Source organism: Platichthys flesus, chromosome 10 (assembly GCF_949316205.1).
Source record: "Platichthys flesus chromosome 10, fPlaFle2.1, whole genome shotgun sequence".
Classification (NCBI taxonomy): Eukaryota; Metazoa; Chordata; class Actinopteri; order Pleuronectiformes; family Pleuronectidae; genus Platichthys; species Platichthys flesus.
The window spans coordinates 18,251,237-18,267,153 of NC_084954.1; the positions used below are offsets into that span (position 1 = coordinate 18,251,237).

The following is a 15,917-nucleotide window of genomic DNA, read 5'->3' on the forward strand; positions in this document are numbered from 1 at the left end:
GGTGTCGGTTCGTACTCGTTGTTGTGCTAGTGGTTTCCACACGTGGCAGATAGGGTTTGTTTGTTTCAGCTGTCTCGACCAGCTTCTCCTGCTTCCTTGTTCTCCGTGCGCTTTTTCGCCAGAACTTACCTGCTTGTGTTTGTGTTTTGTTTTTGTCTTGTTTAAAGTCTTTTATTTACATTAAATACCTTTTTTTGTTAAAATCTCTGCATCCTGGGTCCATCTCCTCCCTCAAACCTTGACAGAACGAACCGACCAAACTATGGACCCAGCAGAGGTTCGTTTTTTTAGTTTTCTTTTCTCAAACCCTTTTGAGAGAACCCGCCTGGCTTTTGGTGGACCCCGCAGCCTTCAACAGAGGTCTGCAGTTGGTGGCGGAGGTCGGAGCAGTAACCCTGCATCTTTAAGGCCAGCTCGCAGGCGCCACCCTCCAGCCCCATCCGTTGTCCTGTACGCTGGAAGCGACTGGGTTTTTTGGGGACCCCGCAACCTCAAGGGGTTTCCTCTGGCTGATTGCGGACGTGAGAGAGGGGGGATCCACAGCCGAAGCCAATCCGTCAAGCAACATTCTCACTGGAACCAGCCACCTCCAGTCCCGACTGCTCCGGTCCCTTCTCCCGTGCCTGCTCCGCGCCGGAGGCTCTCGGCTGACGTCCTCTGTGTTTCGGCGTCGGAGATCCTCGCTGTGCCAGCTCCGCACCCAGCAACAGTCCCTGCTCCGGTGCCAGCTCCGTACCCAGCTCCAGTCCCTGCTCCGCGGCGAAGGTTCCCGTCTGATGTCTCTCTTTCTCCGACGTCAGTGGTCCTCGCAGCGGTGTCTGCTGCAGCACCGGCTCCAGTCCCAGCTCCACGCCGGAGGCTCCCAGCTGATGTCTCTCGTTCACCGACGTCAGTGGTCCTCACAGCGGCGTCTGCTCCAGCATCGGCTCCAATCCCTGCTCCGCGCCGTAGGCTCTCGGCTGACGTCCTCTGTGTTTCGGCGTCGGAGAGCCTCGCGGTGCCAGCTCCGCACCCAGCTCCTGTGCCTGCTCCGCACCGGAGGTTCTCGGCTGACGTCCTCTGTTTTTCGGCGTCGGTGATCCTCTCGGTGCCAGCTCTGCACCCTGCTCCGGTCCCAGCTCCAGTGCCTGCTCCGCGCCAGAGGCTATCGGCTGACGTCCTCTGTGTTTCGGCGTCGGAGATCCTTGCGGTGCCAGCTCTGCACCCAGCTCCGGTCCCTGCTCCCGTGCCTGCTCCGCGCCGGAGGCTCTCGGCTGACGTCCTCTGTGTTTCGGCGTCGGAGATCCTCGCTGTGCCAGCTCCGCTCCCAGCAACAGTCCCTGCTCCGCGGCGAAGGTTCCCGTCTGATGTCTCTCTTTCTCCGACGTCAGTGGTCCTCGCAGCGGCGTCTGCTCCAGCCCCCTGCTCCGCTCCGGAGGCTCTCCTCTGACGTCTCTTCTCTTCTCGCGTCTCACTTCCTGTCTTTGATTGTACTCTCCAATCCTCATGTGTTTCACCTGGTGTAATTGCCTCGGCCTTCCTGCTCTGTATTTAAGCCTCTGTTTCCCTTTGTCTGGTGTCGGTTCGTACTCGTTGTTGTGCTAGTGGTTTCCACACGTGGCAGATAGGGTTTGTTTGTTTCAGCTGTCTCGACCAGCTTCTCCTGCTTCCTTGTTCTCCGTGCGCTTTTTCGCCAGAACTTACCTGCTTGTGTTTGTGTTTTGTTTTTGTCTTGTTTAAAGTCTTTTATTTACATTAAATACCTTTTTTTTGTTAAAATCTCTGCATCCTGGGTCCATCTCCTCCCTCAAACCTTGACAACTGAATTTGTTTTACAACTGTTCATATGTAAGTTTGTATAATAATTTCACTAGCCCATGTTATTTTGCATACATTTTGTGTTGGCTATTTCATAGGTATGTTAAGCAACGAATATAAGGTTCCAGACCCAAGTTTAGAATTTATAATTCAGCTCAATGTAAAGCATTACAGCAAAAAAAGCTAACATTGTGCTTTCAGAAAAATGGCTACATATAAAGTATGAATGCTGTTGCCATGACGATGAGCAGTATCCATGACTTTCATTCATGTCTTTCTCAGTCGGATATGGTGAAATCAAAATGATTAAATAATGTAAATGATATGGCAGCTACCATGACCTGTGGTTTGCTGTAGACAATGACTTGTTCAACTTTATCCATTATTGAGTTATAAGGTCATAATTATCAGATCTAAAGCTTAATGGGTTTTTTATCAAGTTAAATATTACGTTAAACCATAGCCTGTCGAATTTATAGAATATTCATTCTAACATCTTTTTTGTATTCATCTATTGTCATATAGGCCTATTGTAGTCGTTGGCTTTCATGTTTTGATCATGGAAAGAGAAATTACACAAAGTGAAGGTTATTCACTGCCTGCTTTGAACCCAGGTACCTCCTTCATCTCGGAAACATTAGTAGCCAGGACAAGAGAAGAGTGTCTTACATATCTGTGGACACTATGTGGGTTATGCATGAATCATGCATTAATGTAATGAGTCTGTTTTTGCCCTTGTTGGTACTGCACAGCAGTATCTAAAAGCAGGCCACTTCATCGGCTCCATTGTTGCTCCTCGATGGCATGATGCGGCTTATTGTGTGGAAAATTGCCTGCGCTGTGGCTGAGGGGGATGTATTGTGGTGACGCATGCTCCTACAAAAGATTGAAAATGGGATTCAGCATTGTTGACAATGTCGAATGTTTGTACAGTGATGTGTGGCGTGCACGGGCCACTGTGCGCGTGGGAGCAACTTATCTGACAGATATCTGAGTGCTGCAGCCGAAAATGTCTGACATGAAATGTCCTCCCGAGTGGAGAAGTTGAGCAGGATTCTTGAGGAATAAATCCCAGCTCATACCTTCCTGGTAAACACAGTCAGGGGTGATTTCACTTCTGCTCCCAAAAGCTTTGCCTCTACACTTTGAGACATCTGTATGACTGCACGTATTCTGGGTGTCTTATATCCAAACTGACAAATCATGGTTATTCATGATAGCAGAAACAATAAAAATCCTGTTGCTAAGTATTAGTCACTGAGTTATATTTCACTCAAGGACTTTAATTTTGTTACTCGAGCTTCCCAAAGCTTATCAGTCACTTTTTTTCAACCTCAAAACAAGAGCAGTTATGTAAATTTGGAAAAAAATAACCATTAAAGTGTTTTCTTTGCCTTGGTGATTAGTGTAAGCAGGTTTCCTTATGCATGCAGGGAAATTAATCATCAGTCTCACTTTTCATTTCTCACCACTTCACAGGCTGTTGACAGTAATGATAGCTTAATATGTCAGCACTGACAGCCTGTCTGCACAGTCACACATAGGTGTTTATTTTGCTGGAATGATTGCATGGGAGACAATTTATCAGGTGAGATGTTGACGTCCTTGCAGTGTACAGTAGGTTTCATTCATCTACCGCTCAATTCTGGATTCATTCTGATAGTGATGACAACAATGGGAGGCAACTGTCAGTAAATAGAGCAGGATGTCCCCCAATCGGAAGGTTGGTGGTTGGATTTCTGGCTAGTCAAGTGTCAAAGTGTCCTTGGGGAAGACAGAGAAACCGTTCACACCCTGATAGCACAGTGTGTGAGGTGTAAATTGAAATTGCTTGCTGTAGAACAAACCAAGTTCTGAAGGTCTCTATCCTAGCAGGATGACAATACATTCGTACATAGTCGTTTATTATTAATTCAGTCAGTCAGTAAATTTGTGAATCCTGCTGTTTAACTATTGAACTGTTTTATGAAAAGGTGTCACTTTAAATCGTTTTATAATTTCTTATGGATAACTTCTAATTAAGCCAACAGTGAGAACAACTCTTGAGTTTGCAACTTTCTGGCTGTTGAATCAAGAATTGTCACTTCTTCGGCATGAAGACGGAGGTGTTTGACTTTCTAATAACTTTAGATTTTCAACAACCTGCTAGGCCAAAGTGTGATCTAATAATGCTGTATTTCCAGGGGCGGATTCAGTTGCAGGACAAGGGGGCACTGACCCCAGCTGGAGTCCGATTTTTCAGGAACTGTGCATAGATGATAGACATATAACTGCCCTTCTGTGTAAATTATGGCCCCTTTATATGCCCTGATTAAGAAAAAGAAAATTAAATCCACTGCTGTTTATTACTGATCTATAAATAATTAGTAAATTCAGAATCTTGTACAATTGAATACAGAACATACAGATTGGTTATTTTTTTTATCAGGACCGCAGCCACAGCCTAGTTTCTTTTGACTGATATGACTTGAGCACTTTTAGATAAAAGTCTTGCCTGGTGAAGTGGAAGGAATAAAAGAGGTCAGCTAGGTCTTATTTGAAAAATGGGAACAGAAACAGAGAAAGAATGAAAGAGACACTGGATGTAATTGTCCTGCAGTATTTTGCAGCAAGACCTGTAGAGATAGGAGATTAAAGTATCTCCAACTCTATAACAGTAAATGCCAGAATCCCTCCGGTAATAATTATATATATATATTTAACCTTAACTCATTCATGACAATAATTGCAATGGCAGTCTGTAAAGTTGCCTGTTTATTCATCATTGCCGTCCACACAATTTCATCACAGGTTTCAATCTCATTTATTTTTATAAAGCAATATCATTCAACCTGGCGGGCTGCCATCTTGTCTTATTTTGACCGACTACCTGTGTTTCCCTATGATTAAGAACACTTGTATTATTTAACTTTCATTTTCGACCAAATCAATATCCATTTTCATTTAGATTTGGGTGGCAGGGGGTCTGGGATGGAAACAAATCAAAATATGGAGGGACATTATTTTCTTTGGACATTATTTGTCCATCTCATTTCTTCTGTTCACCAACCAATAAATATATCATCTGTCAACACTCAGCAGATCACCACAAAAGGTTTGGTTTATTTTATTACTCTATCTACATGATACAGTGTTTGATGATCGCACTTCAATGCGACAATACTTGATATATAATGAGAGTCTTCCATTCAGCGATTGGTTACTCGTATTGGTCGTCTTTATCGAAGGATGCGAGAAATCAATTAGCAAGCCGACTTGTTGGTGAAACACTACAACTGAGATCTTACAGAGAAGAGCTTTGAAAAGATGCTGCAGAGCATTTTCACTAATCACTCGTCCTGTGATTGCCAGGTGGAAAATGCTCCTCAACCAGAAGAGCAAACAGATGTTCATTGGCATGAAAGACTGGCGCTGCAGTCTAATTGAAATGAGCTTTCACTTTGTTTAAATGAACTTAAATGCTACACGGCTCGCAGCTGAGAAAACATTATATTAAACCGGTGAAAAGAAACAACTGCAAATGCGAATAAATGTCTTGCTGTTGACTCGTTGCGTTTGTGTGTGTATTGATTTACAAGCACCCTCGGGTCTCTTTTCTTCCTCCTTGGATTTTCATTCGAGGCGATGGAAGGCGTCCGAGGCCTCCTCCTGCATTGCCGCTCACTCGCTGGTGTTTTTTCACAGCCTGCGGTGCTGCTTTAGCCACAGAGGCTTCAGGCACCTGGATGGTCAAATTGTCCCCATTGGAGGGAAAGGAGGAGGGGGAATGGGTTGGGGGGGGGGGGGGGGGGTGATGTGCAGGCAGGATATCTAGAGAGGTGTAGCGTTTCCCTCCAGCCGGAATAGCTTCGCCCAGCGGGGAGTTCTGATAGCCTGTCCAACATTAGTGACCTCATCTCCACCTCAAAGTAATGAAACGGTTGGATGTTGGATCCGCCCAGGGGAAAAAAGAAGGAGGAGGGACTCTTTTTTTTTAAGTGTGGGTAAACAACCTCCATCTGTGTTCTCCTGCTCAGCCTGTGAAGGTATACAGGATGGCCAAGTGATACCTGCTGTCTTCTCTGCTCTCGTCTTTTGACGACAGAAAACTCTCTGTCCACATACGTCTGTGGGTAAACACAGATGATGAAAGCAACATAAAAAATGGCATGCTTCCCTGTGCAGCTCCCCCTAATGTCATCCTTATTCCCTGCTGAGGTTACCCACATGTGCCACCTCCGGGTCTGCTCATGTTGCGTGAGACCCGCGTTAGATGCATGCTGGGTGTTCTTCCTTACAGTGAAGACACATGGCTGTTGGTTGCTTTCCTGCAGAAGCTTACAAAAGAGACATTGGGTTTCATTACTGTTGTTCGTTTTGGGTTAACCTTTGAAGCATGTCATCAATTGTCTTGTCAGTGCTGGTGGTTTTTCAAAGTTTGACCCTGTGGCGCCCCCTTAGACAGAATTTAGACAACTGCACTCCTACCTGAAATATACTGATATACTGAGTTGCCCATACGCCGGTCACTTACTGACTCAACTCTCTACATCGGACTCATACAGTGAAAGATACAGTATGTACGTTTAGCTACAGCATGTGTGACAAAATCAAAGGTCCACTTGCTATCATTATGGAGATGTCAACTGATCTCTGTTGAATTAATAAAGGCTCATTTTATCTTTTTTATTCACCCATAAATAATTTCTTGTTCTCTTTTCATTTATGTTACAGAAAATTGTCTGAGATATTAAATAAAAAAACGAACAATATGGTGATTATTTAACATGATCTTATCGCATCTTGTCTTTATTATACTGTATATATATTCTCATATATATATGCACTCAATATTTGTATGTGTGAGTTAGCTCTGACAATGGGAAACTGTGTTAGGACCATGTTGCAGTCCTCACACAGCCAGGATTGAGAGTAATAATAACAATCTTGTTTGAAAGCTGTATTCTTGGACAGGGCCTTTCATCAACACAGGTTCTGTCTTCGAGCGCAGCCTTCATGTCGGTCTTAACGACACATCAGTGTATTTTATGTGACTTTTGAGATGAGAAAATCTGATCAGACAGACGTATAAACACCTGCCAGTTGTACTCGAATCAGCCTCTGCGGTATAGTTCCTCTGCAGTGTGTGTCTCAGAGAAAACAGTTTCCAGCGATGGCCCACAAAGAAAGAGGCTCACAAAGTGAAACAATACACTGCATCGCGGCTGGCAACAAGGTACTCATTTATCTCCACTGTAATTTGAATCCTTCATTTGTTTCCTTCCTCTTCTGTCTGAAACAGCACTTTGTGTCTTTTGTTTTTCTGCTGATGAATCACATTTTCGTATTCCTTAAGCTACTGACTCCTCGTCCACTCGTATTAACTCGAAGGGATATTGTAGCAATTTGTTATCCATATAATTTTACTTTTATGTGTTTTATTGTTCCACTAAAGTTTTATGGTTTAATTATGAACTGATCCTGCAGGTCTCATTTGCAGCCCTGCCATCCCACCCCACAGTAAAGCGTAGATTGAATTGCTCAGAATGACCTTTAATGCATATAAGATTATCTAAGCATCAGTCTGAACACAAACATATTCAAACACACACTGTAAGACAAATATAAACAGGGATGCTATCTGAGGAAATGTGTCCTCCTACCCAGCAGTTTTTGAGAGAACCATCCAGGCTTAATATTATATTTTTTTTAAAACAGAATCAGCCTTTAAAAAATGTATTCTGGCAAAGCAGGGTCCACTGCTGCCTCAATAATTAATTACTTATTAGCCAGCGTTAAGAATGTTAATGCTTCTGAATAATTCAGAATTGGCAGAATAAGGGAATAACAAATACAAGGTCTGCCAGCACCCACCTTCTCCAACAAACAGTATTCATGTAAACCCACACCCTTGAGGCCTCCCCACACACTGAAGAACCCTTTGCCTCCACTCATGTGCTCCTGTCCAGTGTCTGACAGCACTGAACAAGGTCGGGTCAGTCAAGGCGAGCACCTCTGCAGGAGAGAGCCTTGAGAATATAAATGCACGTTCCATGTAGGGACTTTATGATTGGATGTAATTTGTACAGCCATGACTGGTCTATGGCAAAGAGGAATTGACAGGCAGGCTACAAGTTGAATCGTGTCAGGGGAACCATAAAGCAGAACACTGCAGACTCAAGACTGAGCGGGTTGAGACTAGCATTTATGTTACAAAACAAGATGATGGTTTGTCACCACTAGAGTGTCCATGAGGTGGGGTGATAAGGAGTATGGAGGACCACACATGACATAAGTAAAAATAAATAAATAAATAAATGTGTAAATAAATACAGAAATAAATAAATAAATAAAAATGGAAATAAATAAATAAATACAGAAATAAATAAATAAATATGTTAATACCAATAGAAATGTCAAAATAAATGTCTTAGATATATTTGCACATTTATTTATTCCCTGATACATTTCCTTTTCATTTGCAGTGTCCTTATGCTAATGAGAAAGGCCTATCCGCAGTCTCATGCAGGATTGGTCACAAGAGTGTAATGATCCAGCCCTACGTCTGCCTCTCAATGCTGACTGGTGTCCAGTAGCTGTTTGCAGCGTTGAGCCAGTTCACACTTAAAATTAACTAGTTCAAGTTCAGAGGGTTAGTTAAGGTTCTTTTTTATTGGGATGATTTAGCTGTCAGTAGTCCTGACTGTGAGCGTCACGTCTCGTGTTGTACTGAGCACAATGAGCGAGCCGAGAGGAGGAGGAGGAAACAGAAACTCCAGCTCGTTACAAACCACCTGCAGCTTCTGCTGTGATCATGAAGCCGCTGATCTCTGAGCAGATGTGACCAGAGAAACTCTGTGTTTTCACTGTTTCCACTGTTCCACAGAGTCACTAACCGGCTGTTTCACGGTGAAGAGCTCAAGTCTCAGTCACTGCCCGTGTCTCTGTGCGAGTGTGTGACGGAGCGCAGGGGCTGTGTGTGTGTGTGTGTGTGTAGCTCAGTTGACTAATCCTGCTCGAGACTGAGGTTAGGCCCGCCTTTCTCATTAGCATAAGGACACTGAAATGTGGAAATAAATAAATGTGGAAATAAATAAAAGTTGGAATAAAAGTGGAAATAAATAAATAAATGTGCAAATATATTTAAGACATTTATTTTGACATTTCTCTTGGTATTAACATATTTATTTATTTATTTCTGTATTTATTTATTTATTTCCATTTTTATTTATTCATTTATTTATTTATTTCTGTATTTATTTATACATTTATTTATTTATTTATTTTTACTTATGTCATGTATGGTCCTCCATAAAGGAGTGCAGGTGGAGATGGTGTCAAATGAAGAATTAGAGGAGTGGGGGTTGAGGTGCACAGTGTGAGGGGTCCAGGTTCTTGTTTAATCAAGTTTATATTGAAAGATTGCAGAAAAATATAACATCGATTTATTTCCCATTTCCATGTTACTTGTCATACCCTTAATGCGTAGAGGCCATCACTGAATGAAAATCTCTTGCCCAGTGCGTCAGCCACATCGACGTATGTGGATGACACGTCCCCACTTTATCTAACTATCCAGAAATATATCCAAAATATCCCAGTTACAAATTCTGCCATCTACTGATATCCTGGCGCTACAGACGTGCAACCAATTATGGGTCAGTCTCAGCTGTCAATCATGACGTTTCACCATGTTTTATAACATATATAATAATATACTATTTTTTATTAAACTGCATAACTGTCCAAAATAGGGTCTAATGATTCTCTAAATCCTTATTTTGGTTCACATTCCAATTATTGAGCAATTGTTTTTTTCTTTTTTCGATACAAAAATGTTTCCACACTTCTGGCATGAATGTGCCTGAGGCATCGACAGTTCCCTAGTTGTTATCCAACTTGGGTTAGTAGGCTACTAGTTGCAACAGCTGTCAATCAGGAACTGCAATGCGTTTGTCTGTCAAACAACACATTATTTATAATTATCGTGAAAATTTATTTGAGCAAAATACGCATGATAGAGTGACAGAAACGATTTTGAAAAAAAAAATCACTTTTTAGATTGGCTCATGTCCCATTCTCAACATTGTTGAGGTGGGTTTTATGACCAGCCACCAATCTTTGACTAAATACGAACATCAGCATGTTAAAACACTGTGGCAGTAGCCTATGCCAGGGGGCTCTCACCACAGCAGCTAGAGGCAAACCATTTGGTTTATAGCGTCATTTATTAAATCATCAACACCCATGAACAAACATAAATTAAAGAGTTAAACACATAATCTAAATCACTGCTTTTAATGACTCAAGTCTATTTGAGTTTACAGAACTCAGCTGTGTCTCCGGGATAACAATAAACCCAAACTCCAGCATAGAGAGGCTGAGTGAATGTGGTCTGGAGTCTGTGGAGGAGAGTCATGGTGTCAGAGACGCTGTAGAAGGACAGGACACCTGCACTGTGATCCAGGTACACTCCTACTCTGGAGGACCGAGGACCTGACACTGGAGTCATGATCCTGTTGTAATGAAAGATATATCTGGTTCTATAACAAGATAATGACCAAGATTTATCATTGCATCCAAATTCACATTCATTTGAGTTTCCTGATCTGCTGATATTGTTGTATGTGACTGCTACACCAACTCCTGCTATCCCCCCCACCTCCACCTCCACCTCCCAGTAACAACGTCCAGTCAGACTCTCTCTACTCAGGACCTGAGGCAAACATGTGAATCTGTCTGGGTGATAAGAATAAGACTGTTTTTTACTCATATGTGTTACTTTTCTGTTTCCTTCAGATAATAAGAGATATCTGTTTGCTGTGTTTGGATCCAGTGTGATTTCCTGCGAATATTTTAAAAAGTCAGCTCTGGTCTCTGGCCCTGGTTGTGGCAGTAAAACATCCACTTTAGACACAATCTGGAAAATCTCTGTCTCTGTCTTACTCAGAATGTCCTGTAGTCGACCTCTGATCTGTGAAACAGCTGCTGTCACGTCCTCAAAGTTCTTCAATGGAAGGATCCTGATGCTGGATGAGTGTGTAGATTCACTGAGTGGCGACAGTGAGGGGTAGTTGAGTAGAAACTGGTAGGGATCCTCTGTGTCTGAGAGCTGTTTCAGTTCATGGTCTTTCCTCTTCAGCGCAGTGATCTCCTGCTTCAGTCTCTCCTGAAGCTCTCTGAGTCGACTCACCTCAGTTTCCTGCTGGGATCTGATCTGCTGCTTCACATCAGAGCTTCTTGTCTCCAGCAGACGGATCAGCTCAGTGAAGATCTTCTCACTATCCACCACTGCTTTATCAGCATAGACATTGACGGCCTCCTCCTTCTGCTGAAGCAGCTTCACATCTTTCTCTGTGTGCTGGACTCTCTGCTGGATTGTTTGTCTCCTCAGCCCGAGCTCTCTCTGCCTCTCTGTCCTTTCTTCTGCAGCTGACACTGTGTCGTGGTCTTTATGTTCCTCCACAGAGCAGAGATAACAGATACACTGCTGATCAGTGCGGCAGAACATCTTCATCACCTCATCGTGACGAGAGCAGATGTTTTCCTGGAGCTTCTCCGAGGGCTCCACCAGCTTGTGCTTCTTCAATGGAGCTGACTGAAGATGACGCTGGAGGTGTTTCTCACAATAAGAGGCCAAACAAACCAAACAGGACTTGAGAGCTTTCAGTTTTCTCCCAGTGCAGATATCACAGGCCACATCTCCAGGTCCAGTATAGCAGTGATCAGCAGGAGCAGCTTGGAGTCCAGCCTTCTGCAGCTCCTCCAGTGAATCAGCTAACATGGTGTTTTTCACCAGGACAGGCCTCGGTTTGAATGTCTGTCTACACTGAGGGCAGCTGTAGCTTCCTCTTACCTCATTGTCCCAGTGGGTTTTAATACAGCACATACAGTAGCTGTGTCCACAGCCAGTAGTCACCGGATCCTTCAGTAGATCCAGACAGATCGTACAGCAGAATCTTTTTCTGTCCGGTTGATTTTCTTGCTCCGCCATTTCAGCTGGTGCCAGTGAAAGCAGGTTATCTTCCTCTGAACAGATCTCTGCAGATCCCTCTCTCCTTCACTCCCCGCAGTGACTCATCTCCCACAGGTCACAGCTTGTTGTTCACTGGTCCTTACACTTACACACCTGTGAAGTGATGAGACACAGAAGTATCCTGACTGGGAGGAGCTGGTTCTGAGGTTTTATCTGTGTTGTCACATCTCAAAGTGAATAGTAGCACAGGGAACTGTCACATTCAGCTCACAACAGCACAGGTTGTAAGATTCACATTCTTCAAAGTTTCCAGAAAAGTTAACAAATCTTTTCAATGAAATAAAATAACTACTTAGGCTTCACAAATGAAAAACACAGGTAAAATACATTAAAACACAAGTATGAAAGAGTAAAAGTATAAAAACACTACAGGGGACAGAAATGTAATCATGACCACCCTTTAAAAACTAGAATTAGATCAAATCTTGGTACGATAACAGAAGGTTTGAAGTTGGATTTAAAGGAAGCTTCTGACTCAGCCTTCTATTTTTCCTCAGGTTGTCTTATTTCTAAAACTCTGTCCCCCTCAGCGTTAAACTGAGCTGTAACAACAGCGTGTGCAGCCAAAGATGATACAGACTTACAGCAAAGAATCGATCCCAGTCGTCAGGAACCTAATCCTGAGTGTATTTACCGTTTGTTTTGTGGGTTAAACCTTGGACAAATTTTGGGTCAAGAAGTTTTGATCAAGTCTGGATTCAAACTGTACGACCCAAGACCGTCTGTCCGTGATGAGACGACCTGAAACACTGAGGCAACACGAAGAACCCGCTGTGAAGTTTCATCCTCATGAAAATCAACAGCACAATAAACGGAACGACCTCAAGTTCACAACATCACAATATTTCCAATATGGGGCATGTGTGTCTGGACTCAACTTAATGTCTTCACTCTGAAACTTCTCCAAACCATTATTTCTCCACTTCTTTAAATCTGTGTGACGAACTCTCTTCATCCACTGAGATCACAAACAAGATCTGGGTTTTGGAAAATCAGCGAGTGAAAGAAAACTTTGGTCATTTCTCTTTTCGATGAAGCTGTTTAAGTGCAGAAAAGCTGCAAAGACAGTGACTGAATGTGAACATGGAGGTTTGTGGAGTTTCAGGAGGAAAACTGCCTCAGTTATTCTCTCACAGGTGTTTCCCTTTGTCTCCAACAGCTTTCAATGAGATCCTGGAATGAAGACAAAAGAACAGACTGGATTTATTCTTTATTTCAACTTTAAGCTACATACATATATTAGATTTTAATGCTTTATACATATGTTTAAATCTATATACTTGTGAATAAGAAACGAGAGTGACGAGAGCTGCTGGGAAATCCCTCAGAGGGACTCGATTAGGACGCTCCTCAACGGAAATGCTAATTCAGATCAGGAAAAATCCAAAAGAACAGAAGACTAAGCAGCAGCAGATAAATATGTTGTATTAATTTTAACTTACAGCTTGACATAATTGAAACAGTATTTAAAATCGATTTAACACAGACCACTGTAAATCAAAAGTGTTTTTTCTACTCAACTGTACATGTACAATAAACACACACACACACACACACACACGGAGGGGATGTGCCCTGAAAACCACTCACTTTATTGGGGTTTCCAATAAAGTGAGTGTTGGGGACCAATCAGCTCTCACCTGTGCTTGGTCCTCTGTGGTTCAGGTGAGGGTGCTCTCCTAGCCCTGTGTTCACCATCTCATTTTACCAGCACAATTAGGCAACAGATTAGGGTAGCAGTCATGTCGTCCATCTTTATATACAGTCAGGGCCGGCCCTAGCAAATTTGGCGCTCTAGGCAAGCTTCACTCCTGGCGCCCCCCCCCCCAAGTAGTTACTCGGACACTACTCGGACACTACTCGGACACTCGGACACTGCTAGCATGTTCTGACAACACCAAGGAGGTACATACCTCGATTAATGCCTCATTAGAATACAGCATGAATGCAGCAGCAATAACAACACGGAGCCTTCAGTTCCTCATCCAGACTGCATCTTATTCAAATTAAACACAATTTCAAGTACAAGTATTTCTCTGAGTGAAACTGCATTTTAAGTGCATAAAACATACATTCAATTATTATGGTGTCTATTTCCTCCAAACATCTTAATATTTATTACCACTCATAAAGAAATATAAACATTTACAATATAGACCTATTGAACATAAGCTTATAACTGGTCTTTATAAGGCACAATAACAATACATGACTTAATTACAGAGTCTGTGTGTGTCGGAGCTGAACGACACACTGTTAAGTAAACTATATACTATCGCGACGCGCCTGCAAGACGACGCGCAGGTAAAATAAACACCTATACAGGCGAATGTAGCCCCGCCCACCTAGTGCGCGAGTGTCTCCCCTCACTGTCCAGCGGAGTTTCTAAGTTATTACCAGTATAAGTAGAAAATCAAAACAACATCAACACGTCTCAATTACACCCGTGGTGATCAACTGAAGCTTTGGGAGCTAACGTAGGTGTCTCTCACCCACTACTAACCTGTAGAATACAGGATGAATGCAGCAGCAGTAAAGACATGGAGCCAGGGCCGGCCCTAGCACATTTGGCGCTCTAGGCAAGCTTCACTCCTGGCGCCCCCCAACCCTAAACCCCAAAAAAAATATTTTTCAAAACGATTTCCACGAAAACTTAATATTAATTGATTTCTTTCTTCGTCGAAGTTGCTTGAAAACACACACTATAACCATAAGCCTCAATGTGCTAGCATGTTCCGACAACACCAAGGAGGTACGTACCTCGATTTTTGCATCATGTTACCCTAATGTTAGATACATTTTTTTTATGACAAAATATTGGTTGGAGATATAAGTAATGATAAGCTCCCAAAATTATAATATATCTGTAGAATACAGAATGAATGCAGCAGCAATAACAACACGGAGCCTTCAGTTCCACATCCAGACTGCATCTTATTCAAATTAAACACAATTTCAAGTACAAGCATTTCTCTGAGTGAGAATGCATTTTAAAGTGCATAAAACATACATTCAATTATTATGGTGTGTCTTTACTCCAAACATCTTAATATACATTATCATTCATAAAGAAATATAAACATTTACAATAAAGACCTATTGAACATTAGCTTATAACTGGTCTTTATAAGGCACAATAACAATACATGAATTACAGAGTCTGTGTGTGTCGGAGCTGAACTACAAACCGTAACGTAAACAATATACTATCGCGACCCGCCTGCAAGACGGCGTACAGGTAAAATAAACACCTATACAGGCGAATGTAGCCCCGCCCACCTAGTGCGCGAGTGTCTCTCCTCACTGCCCAGCGGAGTTTCTAAAGGCCAAATTATACTTGTGTTGCACGGACGCACGCATGCACGCAAGACACGCAACACGCCCCTTTCGAGCCCTCTGGCGGCTTGCGTGCGTCCGCCAATTTTTCTAACTATACGACAAAACGACGCGGGCCTCACGCAGCCCGCAAGGCTTGTGATTGGTCGGCTGACTACATCCCGTCCGGAGTCTAGTTTCCGGTTTCATGCCCCACAATACGCGGAAATCACGGAAGATTTAGAAGAACGAATATGGACCAAATAGAAGAGCACTTGGCAGAAGAGATCCGAAAGTATGACCACTTGTATAACCCGTCACTGACTGGCCGATTTGTCCGCCAGAGATAGGCTATGAGGAGCCGGAGTGGCGATGTAAATAAACATTCGACGAAGAAGAAGACGTCTCTTCTTTGTGTGTTTTGTTTTCGAAAAAAAAAGTTACTCCGCCTAGTGTTCTGGCGGTGAATTGCGTTGCAACACGCGCAACACGTTTAGGAAGCATAAACCAAAACGGATCCGTCGATGCAGCTGCGTGGCCTTCTGCGGTTGCAGTCGCAGGACTATAATTAGGCCTTAAGTTTTACCAGTCAACACGTCTCAATGACACCCGTGGTGATCAAGCGAGGCTTTAGGAGCTAACGTAGGAGACTCTCACCCACTACTAACCTGTAGAAGACAGGATGAATGCAGCAGCAGTAAAGACACGGAGCATTCACTTCCTCATCCAGACTGCACCTGGCATGTGGATGGAACCCCCAAAGAGACAGGACGGGGTGAAGCTGCTCCCG

The 15,917-nt window shown here is 43.1% G+C and overlaps 1 protein-coding gene across 1 annotated transcript; it reads right to left on the reverse strand.

Annotated features, from left to right (window-relative positions):
* Positions 1-9,866: 9,866 nt before the first annotated feature.
* Positions 9,867-11,770, reverse strand: LOC133962041 (tripartite motif-containing protein 16-like). The gene has a single exon (XM_062397477.1). The coding sequence runs from the start codon at positions 11,768-11,770 to the stop codon at positions 10,088-10,090; it is 1,683 nt and encodes a 560-aa protein (XP_062253461.1). The 3' UTR covers positions 9,867-10,087.
* Positions 11,771-15,917: the final 4,147 nt, after the last annotated feature.